At 45.1% G+C, this 23,779-nt stretch overlaps 1 protein-coding gene across 1 annotated transcript in view; it reads right to left on the bottom strand.

Annotated features, from left to right (window-relative positions):
• Positions 1-23,779, bottom strand: part of LOC103253551 (synaptotagmin-17-like) — a 34,209-nt gene that overhangs the window by 8,314 nt on the left and 2,116 nt on the right. Inside the window, exon 3 of the mRNA XM_021709480.1 lies at positions 23,233-23,388. Coding sequence (XP_021565155.1) covers positions 23,233-23,388 — 156 coding nt within the window. The remainder of the gene's footprint in view (positions 1-23,232; positions 23,389-23,779) is intronic.

A 23,779-nucleotide genomic window follows, 5' to 3' on the forward strand; every position in this document is an offset into this window, starting at 1 on the left:
CACTGTGACAACCAAAAGTATCTCCAGACATTGCCAAATGTGCCCTGGGGACACAATTGCTACCTCTCCTGTCCCTCACTCCCAAGTTTGAGAACCACTGCTCTAAAGCAGTTGTCATTGCTGGCCCATTTTGCAGCTGGGGAGACTGAGGTCTAGAGGGTGAAGGGCGACTACTCATGGTTTCAATCAAAATTGAGGTAAATGAGTCAGGGACACACTGAGGCTTTCACATGTTGATATCTGCTGTAAAAACGAAGTTGTTCTTCACCACAGGAGCTAAACTCTTTTGGTGGTTAATTCAGTTTGCCAAGGCAGACAGTTCTGGAAGGAAAATTGGATTACTTAGAATGTGGGTGTGATAAACACTGAAAATTAAGAGAAAAAAAAAGTCCAACTTTACCAACGGGTAGAGGCTCAACAGCTCTCCATTTTGCATGTTTGGTTCACAAGGGAATGATGGACTCTCATCTGTGCCCTGGGCTCTCACTGCTGCCATATGCAATTTTGAGCCTGACAGCACAGTGCAGGGACACCCCTAGATTATGACTGGAACCCCAGTACCTCATCACTGTCCCATGCAATCTACCTCTCAGGGGTTGGGTCAAGGAGCTTCCCCATTTCTGAAAAAAAATGCTCTAAGCTAGCAAGATCCATCTTGGCTGACTCTCCATTTTGGCTGTCTCACCATCCTTTCTAATTCCTCACCGCAGAGGGGTACCCATACTTCATCAGGACATTCATGAGTCATCTTAACTACTGGAGGAGTCTCGAAGCAGTCTACACATGCCTGCTTCCTCTCTCCCCACCTCCTCTCTCAGGTCAGTACCGACAGACCCAACAGAGTGGTCCTTAATCTCTTTTCAATGTTTGCAAAAACTTCCTCAAACTATAGTACTCCCTTTTTTCCTTCTTTCTGAAACCTAGAAGCTGTTTCGGGTTTCTCTTCAAAACAAGATAGAGCATATCCTTCCCTGGGCCTCAGTTTCCCCATTTATACAATGGGCAGGCATAGGTAGGCTTGAATCCCCTTTCAACTATGACATTCCTTTGATTTTAGGACATTTCATCCATGACTTAGGGTGATGTTTTTCAAGCTTTCTTGGCTCATGCTGTGATTCACAGCAGCTGCTCAAACAGAACTTTTTCTCCATGTCATTCCGTCCAACAATCAGAATGGCAATTTAGATTAACTGTATTATAATAATTAAAAATCAGCAATACCAAATCCTGAGTTATATAGACTCAGCACTGAGCAAAGCACTTTATGTACTTTATTTTATTTTATTTTTTGAGTCGGAGTCTTACTCTGTCACCCAGGCTGTAGTGTAGGGCCACGCTCATGGCCACCGCAGCTTTGACCTGCTGGGCTCAGGCAATCCTTCTGCCTCAGCCTTCCAAGTAACTGGAACCACAGGTGCATGTCACCATGCCCAGCTAATTTTTAAATTTATTTATTGTAAAGACGAGGTCTCACCATGTTGCCCAGGCTGATCTCGAACCCATGGCCTCAGGCAATCCTCTCACCTCTGCCTCTCAGTGTTGGGATTACAGGCATGAGCCACCATACCTGGCTCCACTTTATGTACTTAAAAAAAAAAAAAAGCTTAAATTCATATATCCCTACTAGGGAAGGCACTATTTTATTTATTTATTATTTTTTAAAAACATGCATCCCAGAAAAGTATGGAAGGTACTACTTTTACCCCCATTTTGCAGACGGAAAATTAAAGGTTAAGAGGTTGAGTGTCCAAGGTCACCCAACCAGGAAGTGGCACAGTAGAATTTGAAAAGCAAAGCTCAGCATCATTTCTTCTCTTATCTCAACAAGAAGAATAGTTTCACTCATTTCCCGCTTCCCTTGACCCTCACATGTGACATGGACCAAGTTGGAAAAAGAGACCTATTGTATGTGTGTATGCCTGAATGGGGAGTTAAATCCTCACCAGCATACAAGGAAAACATTGCCAATAGTCAGAGTTCATGAGCATCTCCTGGTGGTAACCTCTAGATGCCAGGAGCACCCTTCCCTCAAAGTTATGACAATAAACAATATCCCTAGATGTTGCCAAGTTTCAGGGGGCAAATCCCATGAAAACCCTCACAAAGCTGCCATGTTGGAGACCTTCACACCATCTCTTGAGAGTCTGGCACCATTAGGTTTGCCTCCAACGTCCACATGGTGGCTGCTGCTTCAGTGGAGCAGCAGATAAGGAAGGAAGTTGTCTCACATTAAGGGACTACAGATATGAAAATGTAACAATAGCCTCTAACCCTCAACATGTGCTAGCCCTGTCCTATGCCCTTCTAATATACGAAATTATTTAATCCACACAACAACCCTATGAGGTAAACACCATCATTATCTCCATCTTATTATCTCCCTGGGACTAGAGGGCAGTCACGGGTATCATAGCCCACCTTCCTGAGGACTGACATGGAAGAGCCCTGAGCTGGCCCTGGAAATAGACCTGGGCTCTTTGGGTGGGAAATTCTGGGATCCCATGCCTCAGAGATGATCTAGAAAGGAAAATGTAGGCCCCTTAACACTTGGTCTTCTTACTCAGTGGGTTTCTTGCCTTTAGTCCCCTCACTCTAATTAAAGCGCAAGGCCCAAGGGAGAGGCCTTCTTTGCCCAGGTCTGCAGGCAATACTGGCTTACAGGGAATTGTTGAATTCTGTAATGCAGTGGTTCTCCATCAGGGTCAATTTTGCCCCTGAAATTTGACAACGTCTAGAGACACTTTTTATTGTCACAACCCGGAGAAAGAGGTGCTGCTGGCATCTTATGGGTAGAACCCAGGGATGCTGCTCAGCATCCTACAATGCTAGGACAGTTCCCACAACAAAGAATGCCCCAGCCCAAAATGTCAACAAGTGCCAAGTTGGAAAACCTCTGCCTTAAGGGAAAAGCAGGAATGATAGGATTTCTCTTCACTAATACCAAATCCTCCCCTCCTCCCACCAAAGGAAAGTCAGTGAGACTCAAGGGACTACACAGATTCACAGGGAAAAGAAGCTGGGAGACTTGAGAGGGAGTAGAAGGGAAGACACCTCCACTGAGCTAGAGAGAACTTGGAGCTCAGCAGATAAGAAATTCGAGAAAATGAGGGAGTGGAGAAAAAGACTTCTGAGAAATGTTGTTGTGGATTATAAATTAGAATGCTTTTCCCTTCCTCAAGAGATGGAAGTCAAGGTTGAGATTTCTTTTAAAATTCCTTTGGGGCTTTTGGACCCCTTTTTTATTATGCTTCTGTGTAGAGACTGAGCCACGTGGAGCCTGCATTTAAGATGACATATGGGTTGAAGAATCACTTTCAGATCTGTGTGTGAATCACACCGTCTAGGAGGAAGCATTTAAAGGTGTGACTATAAAGCAATGTGCTTGCTTTTACATGAACAACCAAAATGTATACATCTGAATGAGGATTGTCTTTGTACATTGGTTTCAGAGATGTTGGCATCGCTTTGGGAGAAATGTTCACTACAAACTGTCTTCAGAGCTAGTTACAAAACACCTGTTGAAGTTTTAGGAAACAATACATTAACTTGCCCCCCCTCAGTGCCTAGTTTTACCTCCAGAAGATTCTGTTGATCAGTCTGGGGCTGGGAGCCTGAGTGCCAGTGTTTTTCAATGCTCTCCTGCTGGTTCTCACTGTGCAGCAGGTTAGATGCAGAATCAAGTGTCAGTTGACTGATGACTTGGCTGGATTATAGAAAGAGGCCTGACCCTACTATCTGCTGTCCTTGAATTAAACCTCTTTGACCACAACTGTGCAGGTGTTGTCCCTGCAGGATAAAGTCTGACCTCTGAGCTCACTGAGGCAGATGCAGAGAATGGTGTTGGTTGTGGGCAGGGAGGTCTCAGAAAGGAGAGAGAGCAAAGAGAACTTTTACACCTTAATCCCATCCAGCAGAGGACTGAGGATCACTAGATGTAAACTCACCATGCTCCCAGCCAGATAAGTCATTTCTCCCCTGGGAAGAATGAATAAAACATTGAAAGAACATTTACAATACTATAAGAAAGGGATTAGCAGTAGCAGGACACTGCCAAGGGAGGGAGGTAGGGCACATAACATCAATTAAGGATACCTGATCTCAAACCAGGCAAAGTGGGGACCAAAGGGAGGCCCCAACTTTACCTGTACAATGACCATTTGTATACCTAATCTTGAATTGTACAAACAAATAAAATAAAAAGACTTGAAAGAGAGCCCAGGGATGTTACTCTAGGCCCAGGATGGGCACACTTTATCTATAAAGAGCCAGAGAGTAAATATTCTGGGCTTCAAGGGTCACCTGTTGTCTCTGTTGGAAGTACTCAACTTTGCTGCTGTAGCAGAAAGCAGCCACAGACAATGAATGAGCATGGCTGTGTTCCAATAAAACTTTATTTATAAAAACAGGAAGTGGGCTATAGTTTGCTGATCTATCTAGAGTTGTGGTTCTCAGAGTGTGGTCTCCTACCAGCAGTATCAGCATCACCTGGAGACTTGTTAGAAATGCAAGTTCTGGCCGGGTGTGGTGGCTCAAGCCTGTGATCCCAGCACTTCAGGAGGCTGAGGCAAGAGGATTACCTCAGCCCGCGGGTTCGAGACCAGCCTGGGCAATACAGAGAGACCTTGTCTCTACAATAAATCAAAAAATAAGCTGGGCACGGTAATGCACCTGTAGTTCCAACTACTTGGAAGGCTGAGGCAGAAGAATTGCCAGAGCCCAGTAGGTCAACACTGGGGTGGCAGTGAGCATACCACTGCACTCCAGTCTGAGTGATGGAGTGAGACTCCAACTCAAAAAAAAAAAAAAAAAAAGAAAGAAAGAAAGAAAGAAAGAAAAGAAAAGAAGGAAATGCAAATTCTCAGGGCCACCCAGATCTACCAAATCAGAAACTCTGAGACCTCAGTGACCTAACAAATCCCCAGGTGATTCCTGGATAAATTCCTAAGAGTGTAATTCATGGATTGTATACTCAAAACTGTTTTCCAAAGTGGCTGTAGCATCTTGCATTCCCACCAGGAATGCATGAAAGTTCCAGTCTCTACTTCCTCACCAAAACTTTATTTTCAGTCTTTTAAACCTAGCTGTACTAGTGGGTGTGCAATGGCAATATATTATGGTTTTAATCTGTGTTGCTGTTGACTAATGAAGAGTAGCATCTTTTCGTGTGTTTCTTTGCCTCTTTTGTGCAATGTGCGTTTTCAAATCTTTTGCCCATTTTTTATTGGCATATGAACTGTCTTATTGAGTTATAAGAGTTCTTACATATTCTGGTTATAGACTCCTTGTTGAATATATGTTTGGCAAAAAATTTCTCTCAGGGCTTGGATTTTTATTTTTTTTGACTATATCTTTTGAGAAGTAAAAGTTTTAAATCTTGATAAAAGTCCATTTACTACCTTTCAAATCATTTCAGTAAAAAATAATAGTCCTCACACTCCAGAATTTTGAAGGTAGTTCCAGTGTGGAACTGCTTCATCCATGCCAACTACAAAAGGAAAACTAAAGTCAAACCTGAGACAGATTATTACATAGTTAAAAATAAAAATGCCTTTTTAAAGGGAAAAAGTAATGATAGAAATGTCACCTCATAGTTGTTCAGAACTTAAAATTTTTCAAAGCTTGTTTATTTAACAAGAATCTTTTGCAGGGCAGGAGTTGAGACCTGCCTGGGCCACAAAGGAGCTAAAACATTTGCCCAGGTCATCTGTTTCAACCGCATGCTTCAAGAAGACGCAAAAGAGTAAAAACTATGCCACTTTTCTTTTGGATTGCAAATTTTGACAGTAGCTATCAAAACTGACAAACATATATGCTTTGACCAGCAATTCCACTAGTAAGATTTAGCTCATGGTCCATTTGGACACATCAGCAGAGATATGTGTGAGGATGTTCACTCTAACAATGTTTCTAACATAATATATAAAAACATAGTTAACCTCAATGTTGACCAACAGGGGACCCACTAAACAAATTATTCTTCACCTCATTGACTGAATGGAATATCATGCAGCCACTAATAATAGTTAGGGGCTCTATACTCCAAGTCAACGACATGATCTCTTTGCTGTCTCTCCTATCAGGGCCTTTGCTCTCGCTATTCCCTTTGGTTGGAGTGCTCTTCCCATAAATATCCACAGGGCCCATTCCTGATCTCCTTCAAGGCTTGGCTCAATAGTCACTTTCTCCCTGGCTACCCTTTAAAAAATTGTCACCTTCACCTTGCCCTCACGATCTCCTCTCCCTGCATCCATTTTCTCCTTAGAACTCAACATCACTTCTAAACTGCATAATTCAGTTATTGGTTTTGTTTATGGTCTGTCTTCCCACATGCAAGTACTGGCCTAATGAAACCAGGATTTTTGTCTAATTTGTTCACAGTTGTAGCCACAGTGCCTGGCTCATAAGAGATACACGAATATTGGTTAAACAAGTAAATATATGCTAATATGGAAAAACGTCCAAGATGCATTAAGCCAGAAGAGTAAGTTGCAGTAAAGCATAGATATTCTGGATACAAACAAAAGATGGTGGAGGCTAGGTGGGGTGGCTCATGCCTGTAATCCCAGTACTTTGGGAGGCCAAAGTGGGAGGATTACTTGAGGTCAGGAGTTCAAGACCAGCCAAGGCAACATAGTAAGACCCCATCCCTACAAGAAATCAAAAAATTAGCAAGCTGTGGTGGTGCATGCCTATAGTCCCAGCTATTCAGGAGGCTGAGGAGGGAGGAAAGCCTGAGTTCAGGAGGTCAAGGCTACAGTGAGCCATGATCATGACATTGCACTCCAGCCTGGGCAACAGAGACCCCAACCCCCCAAAAAAAGACAATGAAGATATATACCTATACACACACAAATGTGCACATATATTCCATTTCTGGAAAGAATCTCAATAGATTAATAAAAGTAGTTAGCTCTAAGTAGGGAAACTAAAGACTACTATTTTTTATTCTACCCCTCCCCTTTTATGGTCGCACATAATATATATGTATATTGTTTTAATACATTTTTTTTTGAGTTGGAGTCTCACTCTGTTGCCCAGACTGGAGTGCAGTGGCCACTCCTGGCCACTGCAGCCTCAACCCACTGGGCTCCGGCATCCTTCTGCCTCAGCCTTCCAAGTAGCCGGAACTACAGGCACATGCTACCACGCCTGGCTAATTTTTTGATTTATTGTAGAGATTAGGTCTCGCCAAGTTGCCCAGGCGGGTCTCGAACCCATGGCTCAGGCAATCCACTCACCTCAGCCTCCCAAAGCGCGGGATTACAGGCTGAGCCACCGAGCCTGGCTAATACATTTTATTAACATATTTAATTTTCATGAATAGCATTCATATACAAATATTTATTAATGGATATCAATTCATTAATGTTCATTATAATATATTCATATTATATATAGTTCATATTCATATATTATAGAAATAGTGTCTAACATGTACATATAGCATATAAATTATGTCTAAATTATAGTCTACTTATGCAAGCATATGCATATATATACATGTAGTGTCTATAAATATGTATCTTTAAAAATAATAGTACCAAAAAACCATCAGTACTCTCTATTCCCAGGGAACCCGTTCATGTCACCACATGCAGGTGACATGTTCTGCATATCTTCCCAAGAGGGCTCCCTACTCTCTCTCAAGCTGGGCCGAGCTGCAATCCATCTGCCCAGTCCACGTCACCTAGAGGGATGGGGCTTGTTTGCAGAGCAAGAGATTTCTGTTTGCCCAAGATTTTATGGGCGGAGACAGGGAAGCCATTTGAAAAATCTGCACAGATGAGCATGGGTTCCTCCAGCATGCTCTGCCCCCAAGTTCTTCACATTCAGACAGCTAAACAGAAACCTCTGGGAATAATGAGAGCTTAAAATGCCATATGGAACAGAAACACGCCTCAAACAGGTGCAGAAATTACCAAATTACACCCACGGAGCATCTTCTGACCCTGCCATTCTCAGTGCTTGGTGGAGGTCACCACCCCACCTCACAAACTCCAGGAGTCCACCAAAACCCCACTGTCCCAGCTCAGGGTTTTGTAAACTCAGCACCATAGCCATTTGGAGCTGGATTGTCTTCTGCTGTGTGGGCACTGCAGAATGTTTAGCAGCATCCTTGGCTTCTATCCACTAGATGCCAGGAGCATCCCTTGAACTGTGACAACCAAAAACACCTCCAGACGTCAAATGGTCCTCTGGTGAGGGTGGGGGGGCAGCATCACACTAGGTTAAGAACCACTGGTTTCATAAATCAACAGGTGCCTGGCACTTGCCAGTCAAAAGGTTTTCCAGGCTGTAGCCAGCCTAGAATTTGGTGGTGTGGAATTTCCCCACTGGTGACCCTGATCATGAACTCAGAGGCCACAGGAACTCAGGGAGGCAGCAGAGCAAGTTTGTTGAGGGCACAGCTGGCTCTTCTATTTGCCTTTTTGGGTGTCTGTGGCAGAGACGCTGTGTGGTCATCAAAGCCTGTTCACTATACTCCCTTGACACATAGCTGGACTGCATTTCCCAGGATCCCCCACAGGCAGCTCCAGTCAATAGACAGGAGTGGACTTGGACATGGAAGTGACATATGTTACTTCCAGACCTGGTCCATGAAACTTCCCATGCAGTCCTCAACTCCCCTCTCCTCTCCTCACCCAGCTACCTGCTGGAGAGGAAACCCTCTGAGGCCTGAGAAGATGAGAGAGCCACAAGATGGAAGGAGTCTGGGCCACTAAATTACCACATAGAAGGCCACTCATGACAGGACCCACGGGGACCATAATGCAGGCAAGAAATAAGCTTCCATGGTGTCAAACCACACACCTTCGGTGGCTGATCTGGTACAGCTGTTAGCCTTACTGTAATGAACACAATGACTTGTAGCTTCAGTTTCCTCCCCTGTAAAATGGGATAATAATAGTATCTACCTCATTTGGTTGTTATGAGATGCTTACAACATACCTGAGATGATTGGCTATTAGTATTAGTGGGACAAAGCGATTCCACTAAATTCCTCCCCACTCGCCCACCCCCAAGTTAGGAGTTCTTCCCACAATTTCTTTTGTGCCTTTTTTTCCAAGCCATACTCAGTTTTTTCATGTTTTTGTTCTTTGAGACAGGGCCTTGCTCTGTTACCTAGGCTGGAACACAGTGGTGTGATCATAGCTCACTATAGCCTCCAGTTCCTGAGCTCAAGTGATCCTCCTGTCTCAACCTCCCAAGTAGCTGGAACTAAAAGCATGAGCTACCATGTCTGACTCAAGTCACACTCAATAACTTGAAAAAGTATGACTTACCCTGGTCCTCAAATGCCTTAGAGACTCATTGAGTTTTAGGGACACTCCTTTTAATGAGGCTGGGGGGCCCTCATGTTATCACAAAGTTGTCCAAGAATATTTTGGGTGTTCTGGCCTCTCCTTATGAAAGAGTTCTTGGAGTGGGCAAGGGTGCCCTTGACCAAGGATGGATGAGGAACCCACCCACAAATCATCTACCGGCTGCCTCTCTTCTGCTTCTCCAGCCCCAGTAAGATTAAGTAGAATAAAGTCCCAAAGCAAACATATAACAGGAACTTTGGCAACCAAGTCAGTGGATACTGTCCCTGATTATTCTTGGACCTGTTCTGTAACTCAGGATCCTAAAGGGAGTGACCAAGAGTTAGGCCCCAAAGATACTTCCCTGGCCAGTGTGGGGCATCTGCTCATGAAGATGGGGGAGGTCCTGATCATTTTTCCACTGCCCACTCCACTAACTCTTTACCTACCTGTTTGCTTTGTTTTGCCTGGTGAACAATGCTCTTGCCTAAGGTTGTCTCTAAACATGATGTCCATGAGAAGTCAACTACATTCCATCCTGCTCTAATGCAGGGGGTGGAGGGAGGCAGAAGTCCAGGGAAGCAGTTTTCATGTCGACTTTCAAATAGGAAAAGAGAGCAAATTACACCCACGGAGCATCTGCTGTGTGCTAAGTCCTTGCATGCATGTCACCTCACCCAGTTCTTCATGAAGCCAAGAGCCACAGCTGTTTGCCCAGAGCTGTTTCCCCAGTGCCTAACAGCCTTAAACACACAGTAGCTCTTCAATAAATACTTATTCTCTAAGCTCCTTACCATGGCACCCATGAATTGCTCAGACCGCACTGCATAATTCCCTCTATTCATTTACTATGTTCTGGACACACTGGCGTTCCCTCCTTTGAGCAAAGCAAGCTCATTCCTGCCCCAGAGCCTTTTCACTTGCCATTCCCTTGATCTAGAATTCCCCCTCTCAGCTTATATTACCCAATTTAAAGTAATTCTCCAGGCCTTCTCTGTCAGTTCACTCTACTCTTATTTAGGCGTTTATTCATTTAGCGTTTGTCTCCAACATGAATGCTAGCATCATGAAAGGATGGATTATTTCTGTCTTTCTGCTGTTTATTTGGCAACTAATACAGCATCTCAACATAGTAGGGTCTAGGTGAATAGTTAAGAGCATATAACCCAGTGACTGAGAGTCCAGAGTCTGGTCTATACAACCTGGGCCAGTCTCGAACCCACGAGCTCAGGCAGTCTACACGCCTCGGCCTCCCAAAGTGCTAGGATTACAGGCTGAGCCACTGAGCCCAGCCTGCCCTGGCATCTTAAAGGTTAAGACTTCTCTCACTGACTGGCAGGTCTGGGTTGGGGAAGTCAGGCCGAGGTGATGGACCGAAGGGATATCTGGTTCCCAGTATGCATACCTCTCCATCTTGAACCTACCCAGGTACCAGACTTGGCTGCTGACCCCAAGACTACATCTTGCCAGCATGGAGGCACAAAGCACTCCTGAAACCTGGCCTTTGCTGGCTCCCCTCTCTTTCTCTGGCTCTGTCTGGCTCAGGTCCTGCAGGCACAGCAGGGGTTGGATAAACCCTCAGCTCCCTGATGCTCTCCCCCTTGGGGAATGTGCCTGGAATGGGGCTCCATCCAAAAGCACCAGAATCATTAAACAGCCATTCAAATGGAATAGAAGCCCTCAGGGGCCCTGGCAGCTGGCCTGGTCTTCAAAAGGCCGCCACTGGAACCCAAAACGTTTAAGATCCGGCCAAGCTTCACCACCTGGGTGGACTTTGGCAGCCTCAAGGAACTCTCAGGAGGAGAATCTGAGGTCAGGGTGCCACAGGGGGCACCGGCATCCATCTCCTGACTGGCTGGCTGGAGTTTCAGCCTCTGCCCACAGCCAGATTCAATGCCACAATCCACTGAGCCCTCACCATACATCAAGCCCCGTGCTGGGCACGTCACACTTCATTTCCTTTTGTCCCCACAACTGCCTGTGAGGTGGGACTTCCCTGGGCAAAATCCTCCAAAGTCTTCTCAATGCCCTTGGAAAAAACCCATAAACTCCTTATCCTACAAGTTCTGCTTGATCTGCCGTCTGCTATTTTTTTTTTTAATAGCAAAATCTCACTATGTTGTCCAGGCTAGAGTGCAGTGGCACAATCATAGCTCACTGTAGCCTCCATCTCCTGGGCTTAAGCGATCCTCCTGCCTCAACTTTCCAAGTAGCTGGGATTACAAATGTGCGCCACCAGAACTGGTTAATTAAAGACAATTTTCTGAAGATACAGTGGTCTCACTATGTTGCCCAGGCTGGTCTTGAACTCTTGGCCTCAAGGGATCCTCTGGCCTTGGACTCCCAAAGTGCTGGGATAACAGGCATGAGCCACTGCTATTTCTGCAAACTTACATGCCCCACCCCTGCCATACTGGGGTAACATGGGAGAAGAGAAGGGTCTTCTAGATACTCAAAGGGTCAGTCTCAAACCAGCACAGCTGTCAGCTGGAGCTTATTAAAATACAGAAGCCCAGGTGCCTCCCCAGCCTCATGGAATTGGAACTGCATCTTAACAAGATACCCGGGTGATTCATAGGACTGTCAGTATCGTGATTAAGAGTGAGAAGAGCTTTGGAGCCAAACAGCTTTTGTTGGAAGCTCGGTTCGACCACTCACTAGCTGGATATGACTTTGCACAAGTTACTAGCTACTTCCTGCATAGAAATAATCTTCCCTCGATGGAGGTCTTGTCTCCTGGGAGGTGATCTCTAGGCCTCTGGAATGTCCTTCCTAAGAGGAGTGTCTTTGTTTGCCCGGGGGTCTTGGCTGCTGGACAGTCTAGCAGTGTGATTTATGATGGGGCTTTCGGGTCACACAATATCAATTCAGGCCTTCAGAGAAAATGATGACTAGATATTAGCCAGATCTCTGGGAGGGGATGGAGACCATGTCAGATATCTGAATAGTATGTGACTGAGCCTCGGTTAAAAATTGTGGACAACAAAACTTGGCGAGCTTCCCTGGTTGGCTGTGCTGTGTACTGTCACGCACAGTGACCAGCAGGAGGTGATGCATCCATGACTCCATGGGGATAGAATGACAGGAATCTCAGAGGTTGGGCCCCTCCTGGACTGTCCTGCACATCTCTCCCGTTGGCCGATTTTAATTTGTATTCTTCCGCTATAATACAACTGTAGTCATAAGTAGTGCTTTCCTGAGTTCTGGGAGTCGTTCTAGCAAATTCTTGAAACTGAGGGTGATCGGGGGACCCTGAATTTGTAGCTGACTGGTCTGAAGGGAAGTGGCCCTAGGGACCCCAAGCCAGGGCTGGGATGGGATGTGGAGTGAGGGCACTCTTGGTCTTGTGTGGACTGTTCTCTCGGCCTCCATAGCTGACTAATCGCATGGTACTTCCCCTCTCTAAGCTTCACGTTTCCCCATCTGAAAACGGCCATTAGACAGATCATACTTTTTGTATGCTGAAACATTAAATGAGATAATGAACACACAAGAGGGTCACGGTAAATATAAGTATTGCTGTCCCCATTGTTCAGGCAAGGAAACTGAGGCTCAGAGAGGTAAAGCAGCTTGCCTGTAGACACAGAGAAGCCAGCTCTGGCTGTCTCTGACTACAGTGCCATGCAGCTTCCTCAGAAGTTCAGCAATCTGGCAAGGAACTCAGGGGTTCTCTGGGGTGATCGCCCACCCAGCACCCTACTACTTCTCTTCTCTCCTGGGAGTCACAGGACATGAACCTCCATGGTGCCCTGACTTTCTGATATTTCTCCACAGGTCTTTTTTCCCCCACTCTGCTCCTCTTTTCCACTTATCTTTTCACTCTGCTGTTCAGACTGTGTATAATTTTTCTTGCTGTTTTGGGGGGGTCACTAACATTTTCTGCCGTCACTTTCATTCTGCTATTGGGCCCATGAATATTTTATTTCAGTTATTGTACTTCTTCAGTTCTAAAATTTCCATCTGGATCTTTTTTTATATCTTCTATTTTTCTGTTGATCTGCTGACATTTTCTAATTTACCATCCTTTTCAAGAGGGTTCACCTGGCCAGGCACAGTGGCTCATGCCTCTAATCCCAACACTTTGGGACCTGAAGCTAAAGAACTACTTGAGCCCAGGAGTTCAAGACTAGCATAGGCAGCATAGTGAGAGCTCGTCTCTACAAAGAATAAAAAACAACAAAAAAAAATTAAGGGTACCTGCATATTCAACGTTTGTATACCTACCCGTAAATTGTACCCCACATCTTTATTAAAAAAAAATTAGCCAGGTGTGGTAGCACATGCCTGTCATCCCAGCTACTCAGAAGGCTGAGGCAGGAGATTGCTTGAGCCCAGGAGATTGAGGCTGCAGGAAGTCATGATCATGCCACTGCAGTCCAGTTTGGGCAACCGAGTGAGACCTGGACTCAAAAAAAAAGAGACAGTTCACCCTTACTTCTTGGAAATTGGTTATAAAAGCTGCTTTAAAGTCTTTGTCTGATAATTTCAACATCTGGGTCATCTTGTGGTTGGCAACTGTTAGTTCTATTTTGTCTAAGAATTTATTAGATTTTGCTGATTCTTTGTTAATCAAGTCATTTTGGATTGAATCCTGAACAATCTGAATATTATGAGACTCTGGATCTTTTCTAAATCCTGTTGAATATGCTGACATTTTAGCAATTGACCCAGGAAAGATTCAGACCACAAGTTCTCACCTGCCTTCTGTTTGCTGTTTTGCCAATGTCAGTCCAGTTTTCAAAGCCTTTGCAGCGCTGCTCATATCGGCTCCTCAGGTGTGTTCCCAGGGACCCAGGTGGTGGGCTACCCTGTAGTTCAGTTATCCAAGTCTTCTGTAGACTTTTAGGATGATATTCACTCATGCACAGGTCAGAGACAGTCCAGGAGTTCATACTGTAGGATCCCTTCTTGAGTGCCTACCCTCTGCAGCACCCCCCACATGCTGGCTCCTGGGCCACCTCCATGGTGCCCTGGCCAGAAGTCTCTTCACTCCACAGCTCACTTCCTGTGACTGGGCCCAGAGTCAGCTCTTGCTCTGACCTACCTCCCATACTGCAGCGAGCATGGTTCTGTGGCTGGGTTGGCACAGATTTAGTGTCAGCCCCTGACTCTCAGACACTGTACCAGCTGGCAGCTTTAGGGTGATGGTGATTAGGTGAGAGGGATGCTGGGAGGAGCCACAGGCAGCTGGGCTGAGCTTGAACCTCTAAATTGCCAGCATTTCAGCACTTTCACATACCACACAGATTAAAAGAGCAGATAGGATTTTCCAGGTGGCCATGTCTGGATGGGTCCTCATGCTGACCCGTTTTCATTCTCATAACAGGAATGACTGCTACATTTTACACAAGAGCAAGCTAGAGCTCAGAGAAGTGGAGTCACTTGTTTGAGGTCACACAGCTGGTTCATGATGGGACCAAGATTCAAGCCCAAGTCTATGTAATTCCTGGGTCTGCTCCTCTGTGGTAGGATCTATCAATCATCCTCATTCTCTTCCTCCTCTTCATCACATCTGGCATTTATTGAACACTAACTATTACATGACACACTGTAAAGTTTTTTTTAAAATATAAAATATTGAAATTGGAAGCTCATAACAGAGGAGGAACCTAAGGTCCAGAAAAAGGATATTGTTTGTATGTCACACACTTGCTAGGTGATAGAAGGTGATTTTTTTTTTTTTTTACAGTCAGGATCTCTGTGATTCAGGCTGGCATGTAGTGTTGCCATCAGAGCTCACTGTTGTAGCCTCAAACTCCTAGGCTCAAGTGGACCTCCTGCCTCAGACCCCCAAGTGGCTGGGACTATAGGTATACACCATTGTAACTGGCTAATTTTTTTAAAACAGTTTTTTGTAGAGACAGGGTCTTGCTATGTTGCTAGGCTGGTCTCAAACTCCTGGCCTCAAGAGATCCTCCCACTTCAGCCTCCCAAAGTGCTGAGATTACAGGTGTGAGCCACTGTGCCCACCCAAAAGAAGAAATTTGAACCAAACGATTCCAATTCATATTGGGAATGATCCTGCAACCCTATCTCTAGGAGGCAGAGACCAGCTGGAAGGGGAGAAGACAGAGGCTGCTGGGTGGCTGCAGAGAGGAGGTGTGACATGGGTGGGGTGGGGTGGGGTGGGGTGAGGCCAGGGCGAGGCTCAGGGAAGCACTTGTGCCCTGGAACAAACCCATGGCCCTTCTTGATCTCAAGGGAGTTTCAGGCTCTCATCTGCCCCCCTCAAGTTGGATTCCTCGTCTCTCCTCTGCTGGAGTACCCTTGCTTCTCCACTGTTCTGCTTCTCAAACCCCAACAATGTTTAAGCAAGTCCTCTGGTGCCTGTTCAGCCAGGGGTCTTTCCAGGCAAGAGGGTGGCATGCTGCCCTCCAGACCTCCCATCCAGTCCTTGCTGCACCACCCCACCCATCTCATCTCAACAGCAGATTCAATTAGCTGATTTGATGCTACAGTCATAGAAAGCCAAGCTATTATGGAACACAGACCAGGTGCCTTGGCATCGCTTTCACAGAGAGGCCTGGGAGGCCTCCAAACAGACAGTGGGTGGGAGGGAGGCTGAACAGCAAAGCCAAAGACTGGCCAACCCGGCCTGTACAAAAAGAGCCACCTGGGAGCTTTGAAAAATACAGATGCCTCCCCCCCCCCCCCCGCCCAAAGCAGATGCCTGGGCTGGTTCAGCTTCTCTGGGCTGGGACCTGGGCATCAGAATTTTTTAAAAGTCCCCCACATCAAGCCAGGCTTGGTGGCTCAGCCTGTAATCCCAGCACTCTGGGAGGCTGAGGCAAGTGGATTGCCTGAGCCCACAGGTTTGAGACCAGCCTGGGTAGCTTGGCGAGACCTTGTCTCTACAATAAATCAAAAATTAGCCGGGTATGGTAGCACGCACATATAGTTCTGGCTACTTGGAAGGCTGAGGCGGAAAGATTGCCGGACCCCAGCAGGTTGACACTGGGGTGGCCGTGAGTGTGCCACTGAACTCCAGCCTGGGCAACGGAGTGAGACTCTACCTCAACAAAAAAGAAAAAAGAAAGAACTCCATGTCACACTAATGTATAGACAGGGTTGGGGGTTGAATGATGTGCAGGGGTAGGGGCTGGTGCTAGAGAGTTTGATTCTTGTTAGTGCAAGTGGCACAATTGACCATTCCTCGCCTTGATTCTCTTCCTGGGTCTTCTCTGTGTCTGCTCCCCAAAGTGTGATCTGCAGACCCACAGCATCAGCATGGGCATCACCTGGGAACTGTTAGAAATGTGAAGTTCTAGGCCCACCTCCATACTCCTGAGTCACTGAGTCAGAACCTGCCTTTTTCTTCTTTTTTTTAGTCAAGGTCTCACTCTGTCACCCAGGCTAGAGTGCAGTGGTATAATCATGGCTCACTGTCACAACAGCCTCAACCTTCTGGGTTCAAGCAATCCTTTTGCCTCAGTCTCCTAAGTAGTTGGGACTACAGACATGTGTGTGCCACTGTGCTCAGCTATTATTATTTTTATAGAGGCAAAGTCTTGCTGTGCTGCCTAGGCTGGTCTCGAACTCCTGGCCCCAAGTAATCCTCTTGCCTCGGCCCCACAAAGTGCAGGATTACAAGTGTGAGACACTGCACCTGGAAGAATCTGCATTTTAACAAATCCCTCAGAGATGCCTGTGTGTGAAAGTTTGAGATGCCATGTCCTTTTGTCCTTGACAGATAGAGACACCAAGAGTTGGCAAAAAACAAGGAGTGTCTGTTATTGCTTGTTTTCCCTTCTCCAGTGTTCCATAACTGCCCAGCACTGGCTATTACTGGTGCCCTCCCCAACCAAGCCTATGCCCAGGTCAATTCCTGCTGCGGCTGCCTTGAAAAACTCTGACAGGACAGGGAGGCAGCAGGGTGTGGGTCATCCATACGGACCCCTGACAGCCTATTAGCCCCCAGATTAAAGTATGACATCAGCCTCAATTTCTCTTGTGAGGCTGGAGCCCTGCCTGACCTCCCCTCACCCCCTCCAGTCCTCTCTGCTGATTAGTGCCTCCTTCTACTTCAGCTCCCAGCTCACGTGTCTCCCAGGCGGGGTCAGACAACCTGCAATATGCCCTGCATCTCTCCTTCATAACCCTTAGACCAATTTACAATTCAATCATTACTGGTGTGGCATTTAATTAATGTTTGTGTCTGCTCCTACCAGAATTGAGTTCCATGAGAACACAGGCCCTGAACGTCTGGTTCTCTACTGAAGAAGTAACATCTAGCATGGTGCCAGGTACATAGTATGTGCTCCAAAAAATTCAGTCAGTGGGAACTGACATCTGGTCAGCTCCAGCCCAGGAAGCTGGTCCTACCCCCTCTCCCCTCCACCACTATAGACTGCAATACAAGGAACAATACCTCCACCCCCTCTTCCCCCAGGCACTGGGAACCCTTCCTAAGCCATGTTCCTCTTGACCATGTTTGCCAAAGAAATAAGTGTTTTGAGTGCCTTTCAGAAGGTCAAGAAGTCCAGAGCACTTAGGGGAAACTGAGGGAGGGAGAGAGTTAGAGGCATAATACATGATACTTGGTTCCTTCTAACTTAGTAATTGTCCCAAAATTTCACCTCCAAGAAAACAGATGATCTAACATTGGGAGGGAAGACAATACCTCACCCTCATAATTCTACAAAATAATTTTTTCCTTCCCTTTTTGGGTTTTCCATAGATTCTCAGACTCATGTTAATAAAGTGAGTAGAATATATTATTTATTTATGTATTATATATGCCTGGCTTTCTTTCAGACAAGCTCAAGGTAGCTACATAAATTTGGTGTCTTTCAAGTCACAATAATAATAGCTAGTACAGTACTTAAAGGATGCTTTCACTGAGTCAAGCATTGTTCTAAGCCTTTACATATATTAACCCATTTGGGCCTCACTGAAATGAGTACCATTATTCCCATTTTACAGATGAGGAAGCTGAGGCAGATAGAGGCCAAGCAAAATGCCAAGATCACACAGCAAGTAAGTGACCAATATGAACCCAAGCCCAAGGTCTGGTCTCTAACCGTTATGCATATTCCCCCAAAGAGGCAAGGAAAGAATGCTCTTTTGTCAGGGAAAAGAACAGTCTGCCAAGACACAACATCAGCATCTAGACGCTGCTCTAAATTGCTCAGGTTCTACAGAGCTCAAGCAGCATTTGTTTTCTTTTTCTTTTTTTCTAATTGTAGTAAAACACAAGTAACATATAATTTACCACTTTGACCATTTTTAGTACGCAATCAGTGGCGTTAAGTACATTGACATTGTTGTGTCACCACCATCGAACTCTAGGACTTTTTTGTCTGCCTAAGCTGCAATTCTGTGACTATTAAACAATAATTCCCCATTCTCTCCTCCCCCAGCCCCCGAGAGCCTCTATTCTACTTTCTGTCTATGAATCTATCTAGGTATTTTGCAGAAATAGAGCGACACAGTATTGTCCCCTACTTCTGGTTTCTCTCACTTAGTACAATGTCTTCCAGGCATATCCATGTTGTAGCTTGTGTCAGAATTTCCTTTTTAAGGCTGAGTGTGTGTGTGTGTGTGTGTGTGTATGTGTGTGTGTGTGTTTATCCACTTATCTACGGACGCTTTGATTGCTTACCTATTGGCTATTGTGAATAACGCCGTTATAAACATGAGTATACAAATTATCTGTTTAAATCCCTGTTTCCAATTCTTTGGGGTATATACCTAGAATTGGAATTGCTAGATCATATAATTCTCTTTTTAACTTTTTGAAAAATCACCATCCAGTTACATTATTCTCTCTCTCTTCTTTCCTTCCCTCCCTTCTTTCTTTCCTCCCTCCCTTCCTTTCATTTTTTCTTCATTCAGTAACAGTCCAGTCACCCAGTGGTCAACTCCACTTTACTCTGGCTCAGTAAACCCTCCTGAGTTTCCTGGAAGGCCTCTGAACCTTGCATTGCTATCTCAGAAGTCAAAATGCAATTTTACCCCACTTTTCTTAGTTGCAGAAATCACCTGATTGAAAATGGGAGAAGAATCTGCATCCCACACAGGAAAAGAACTACTCAGACAGTCCAGCCCACCAGCTAATCAGACTTTTTTATCAAGATTCTCAGCAAATGCTTAAATTGCAGACCAACCTTACTTTTGTTATGACATGTTTGGAAACAGGCAAATAGGCTGGGTTTCGGATCCTCAGCCTGGAGGTGATGGCTCTTTCCTTCAGCAGACAAATATAGCAGGTTAGAACCTCATGGATTTGAGTTCAGGAGAACTGTAGCTCTGCCGAGATATCCACTGGCTCAATCCACATTGTTTATATCATTCCAGCCAGGATCCTTTATGGAAAATGCCACCTCAGCTGGGATTTCCACTCACAGTTGTGGCCCTGAGCCCTGACTGAGCATTAGAAATCTTTCAAAATCTAGATACATATAGATACTCAGGACCCCAGCTAAATCCATTGCATTAATGTCTTGGGATGGAGTGTGGCTATTGGTAGCATTTAAATGCCACCAGTTGATTCTAAAGTGCAGCCAGGGTCGGGAAACCCTGACTTAGGGGGACAAGGAGGCATGCTTCCTTCTCCAGAAAGAATCTTTTCAAGGAGATTTTAACCCGAGGAGCATGAACCCCCAAGCCAAGGGCACAAAACTTACACGAGAGAAGCAGACTTCCGCGAATGGAGAATACAGGCCTCGTGTGACGGGATCAGCTGATAACTGGCCCAGCCGACAACTGCCACTTCAAGTGCAGTGGGCTGAGTAAGAGTAGTGGGGAGGGGGGCAGGGGAGGGTGACTGCCCCTCCCGTCTGAGGCTTCTGCCTTATGGGGTAACCATATGGGATTCAAAAAACCTCCACAACTATATGTAGAATTTCCTATACTTCTGTGTACGGTTCTGAAGTGGGACCTCTGGAGTTCTTACCACACTCCCTCAAGCCCTGTGACACGCCCCCACCCTCAGTATGAATAGCCTCTGCTTTTATCATAGTACGACATGCGACAGTATCTAACACAAAGAGTTAAATCTATTTGTGTTTGTGTTGATCTGAAGGCACTGAGCACACTGTTAAATATAAAAGCACGTTTCAGAGTGGTGTCAGTAAAATGTCCCAGTAACCTCCAAGAGGGCAAGAATTAGACCTCGTTTGTTCAATGCCCTCTTTCCAGCACTTGCGTCCAGCACAGAGATGGTGTTTAGTAAGTACTGTTAAATTCATAAATAATGTTTTAAATAAAGGGACTGAATACTCTTTATGTGGATAATGTTTGTGTGAACAGGGAAATCAACGTGGAATGATACACACCAGGACATTAAAGGTAGTTTCAGGGAGCAGGAACTGGAATGGGGATGAGGAAGACAGGAAACTTTCCTTTTACTAATGGTTAACAGTTCTAGAGCACTTACTCTGTACCAGGCACTGTGCTCGGCACCGCCAATCTCGTTTAATACATATAACAGTCCTTTGAGGTGTCCTTGTACCATTACCCCCATTTTACAGATGAGAAAACCTAACCATGCAGATCTTGCCCAAGGTCACCAAGGTGAGTGAGGAGCCAAGCCAGGACCCAGGCACTAGCTCCCTGGTGCATGCAGGTAACCCCTCTGCTCTTCTGATTTTCTGTCTTCACACATCTTTTAATTGTGTCACTCATTAAAACACAATGTGCTACTTTTGTCATGAAATATTAAGTATGAAGTATCAGGACTTTCTCAGTGCCCCAGGGGACTTTTCCTCATCTAACTTCATAACAGGAAATCCTTCATTCTCCATAGGGACTTGGGAGAAGAGATTTCATGTTTTGATATGTATTGGTTCCATATACAGTAGTTCCCACTGCCTGTCTGCCCACCATTTAAAGATTCAACAGTCATTGTCTTCTGTCTTGATCTAGAACCTTGGAGAGAGTGAGGCCAAGACAGAAGACAGTGGCTGTTGAATCTTGTCTGTTTGTAACTATCTGGATAGCAGCTATCACAGGCTGCATTAGATGGGATCATTATATCTGCATAGGGAAGGCATGATAGGCCTTGGGAAAGTATAGACCAACCTGCCTTGGAGGGGTCTCAGAGGATGGACATTTGCAGTCTTGGTGATGAGAAGCAACAAGCTGGTGGAGATGAAGTCCTACATGTGAGAGCTTTTCAGCCATGGCCTGATTTATTGGCAGACCCGGAGTCAAGGTTCCTAGACTAGATCTAAATAGAGGGGAGTTTTCAGTTGCCCTGGAGATGGACTTCTCAAACAATGATGTCAGATCGCCAATGCCAGCACTACCTGGGTACTTGAGGAAATACGGATACCTGGCATTTGGAGCTAGCAAGACCACAGCCTGAATCCTAAGTCTATCAGCTTGAGATCTTATATAGGTTGCTTAGGTTTTAAGCCTCAGTCCCTAGACCTGTAAGTTGAGGATGATGATACTGACTTGACAGGTGGATTGTGATAAATATCAGCAATGATATAAGGAAGTATCTACTGTAATTATTTCCTGTGTAAACCATTACTTCTATTAACTTTAACCCCATTGAGGTGGGCAGCTTCCAATATGGATCCCAGTGATTCCACCTCCCATTACATTTGCCTTTGTGTAATCCCCTCCTCGAGCGTGAGCTAGACCTAATGAGTTGTTTCTAATGAACAGAATATAATAAAAATGATAGGGTGTAATTTCTTTTCTTTTCTTTTTTTTTTTTTTTTTTGAGTTGGAGTCTCACTCTGTCGCCCAGACTGGAGTGCAGTGGCCACTCCTGGCCACTGCAGCCTCGACCTGCTGGGCTCCGGTGATCCTTCTGCCTCAGCCTTCTAAGTAGCTGGAACTACAGATGTGCGCTACCACGCCCGGCTGATTTTTTGATTTATTGTAGAGATGAGGTCTCACAAAGTTGCCCACGTGGGTCTCGACCCCGCAGGCTCAGGCAATCCACTCACCTCAGCCTCCCAAAGGCGCGGGATTACAGGCTGAGCCAATGAGCCTGGCTAGGGTGTAATTTCTAAGATTAGATTACAAAGGCTCTTATTTGCCATCTCTTGTGTTCCTACTTGACCTCTGATGAAAGCCATATACCATTTTGTGAGTTGTCCTATGGAGAAGACCATTTGGCAAGGAATCAAGGAAGGTCATTGGTCCACAACCAGAAAGGAACCGAGGCCCCCTCATCCAACAGCCTGCAGGGAACTAAATCCTGCTAACAACTATGTGAATGAGCTTGAAAAGGGATCCTTCCTGGTTGAGTCTTCAGATAAAACTGCAACCTCAGTCAATACCTTCCTTGATTGCAGCCTTGTCAGAGATACAGAGAATGTATACCAAAGCTAAATCAAGATTCCTAACCCACAGAAACTACAAGATAATAAATGTGTGTTGTTTTAAGCCACTAATTTTGGAGCGATTTATTATGCAGCAATAGATAACTAATATACTTTAGAAATAATAGATTAAGTTACACCCTGAAAAATAGACTAAATTCTACCAGACAGTGGCATATGAAGCCTCTGCTTAAATATATATCTTCTGGGAAAACTTTCAAAATCACTTTTTGCATATGCTTTTCTTTTAGACTATAAGCAACTTGAATCATCATCATCATCATCAAAACTAACATATAGTAAGAACTTTATTAGGTAACAGGCACTATTCCAAAGCTATGTCAGTTACTCTTCACAGCAAACCTATGCCACAAGTACTATTATTGTCCACATTTTTTAGATGAGGAAATTGAGACTCAGAACCTCAATTATTATGTGGCAGTTCCAGTAAATCTAGCTCCAGAGGCCATATTTGTAACAATTATGTTATATGGCTCTATGGGTCTTGCCCAAGTTCACAGATGGTAAATGGACTTAAACCCAGGTAGACATGAAGTTCTTAGACATATTCTTCAGACACCTTTTGTCTCTAGGACAGTAAGTTGAACATGCCTCATCAGGGATTCATCAGGGTCTGGAATGCTACCCACCTGTAAACACTAGGCTGGCATTTTCCAGTTCTTCTTGGGGAACTTTGAAGCTGAAGGATTCATTGTAGAAAGGATCAATTGTGCCTCTTAAGAAGGATGTCTTCTTGGTTTTCACAAGCTTGAGTCCATGCACCAGCTGGATTTTCACAAAGGGGTCTGAAAATTGGCCACAGCATTACAATGTTGGAGATTATAAAATTTAGTCTGTCCAGTCACTCATCCATTCAATTTCCCATCCATCTATCCTTCATTTCTTTCATCCATTCTTCTATTGATCCATCCATTCGACTTTTCATCCATCTCTCAGTCTACCTATCCATTCAGTCACCCATCTATTCATCAATCTATCTTCCCATCCAACTGGGAGTTCACTAATCCACTCATCATTTCACCACTCTTTTATCTATCCATTCCTCCCTCCCTCCTTTCCTCCCTCCCTCCCTCCATACATACATCTAAGTTCCCACCTATCTGAAAACTCATCCATCCATCCACCCACCCACCCACCCACCAATTCCTCCTTTTTTCCCTCTATTTTTTCATCGGT

Source organism: Carlito syrichta, unplaced genomic scaffold, assembly GCF_000164805.1.
Source record: "Carlito syrichta isolate Samal-C Ts95f unplaced genomic scaffold, Tarsius_syrichta-2.0.1 Scaffold237200, whole genome shotgun sequence".
NCBI lineage: Eukaryota > Metazoa > Chordata > Mammalia > Primates > Tarsiidae > Carlito > Carlito syrichta.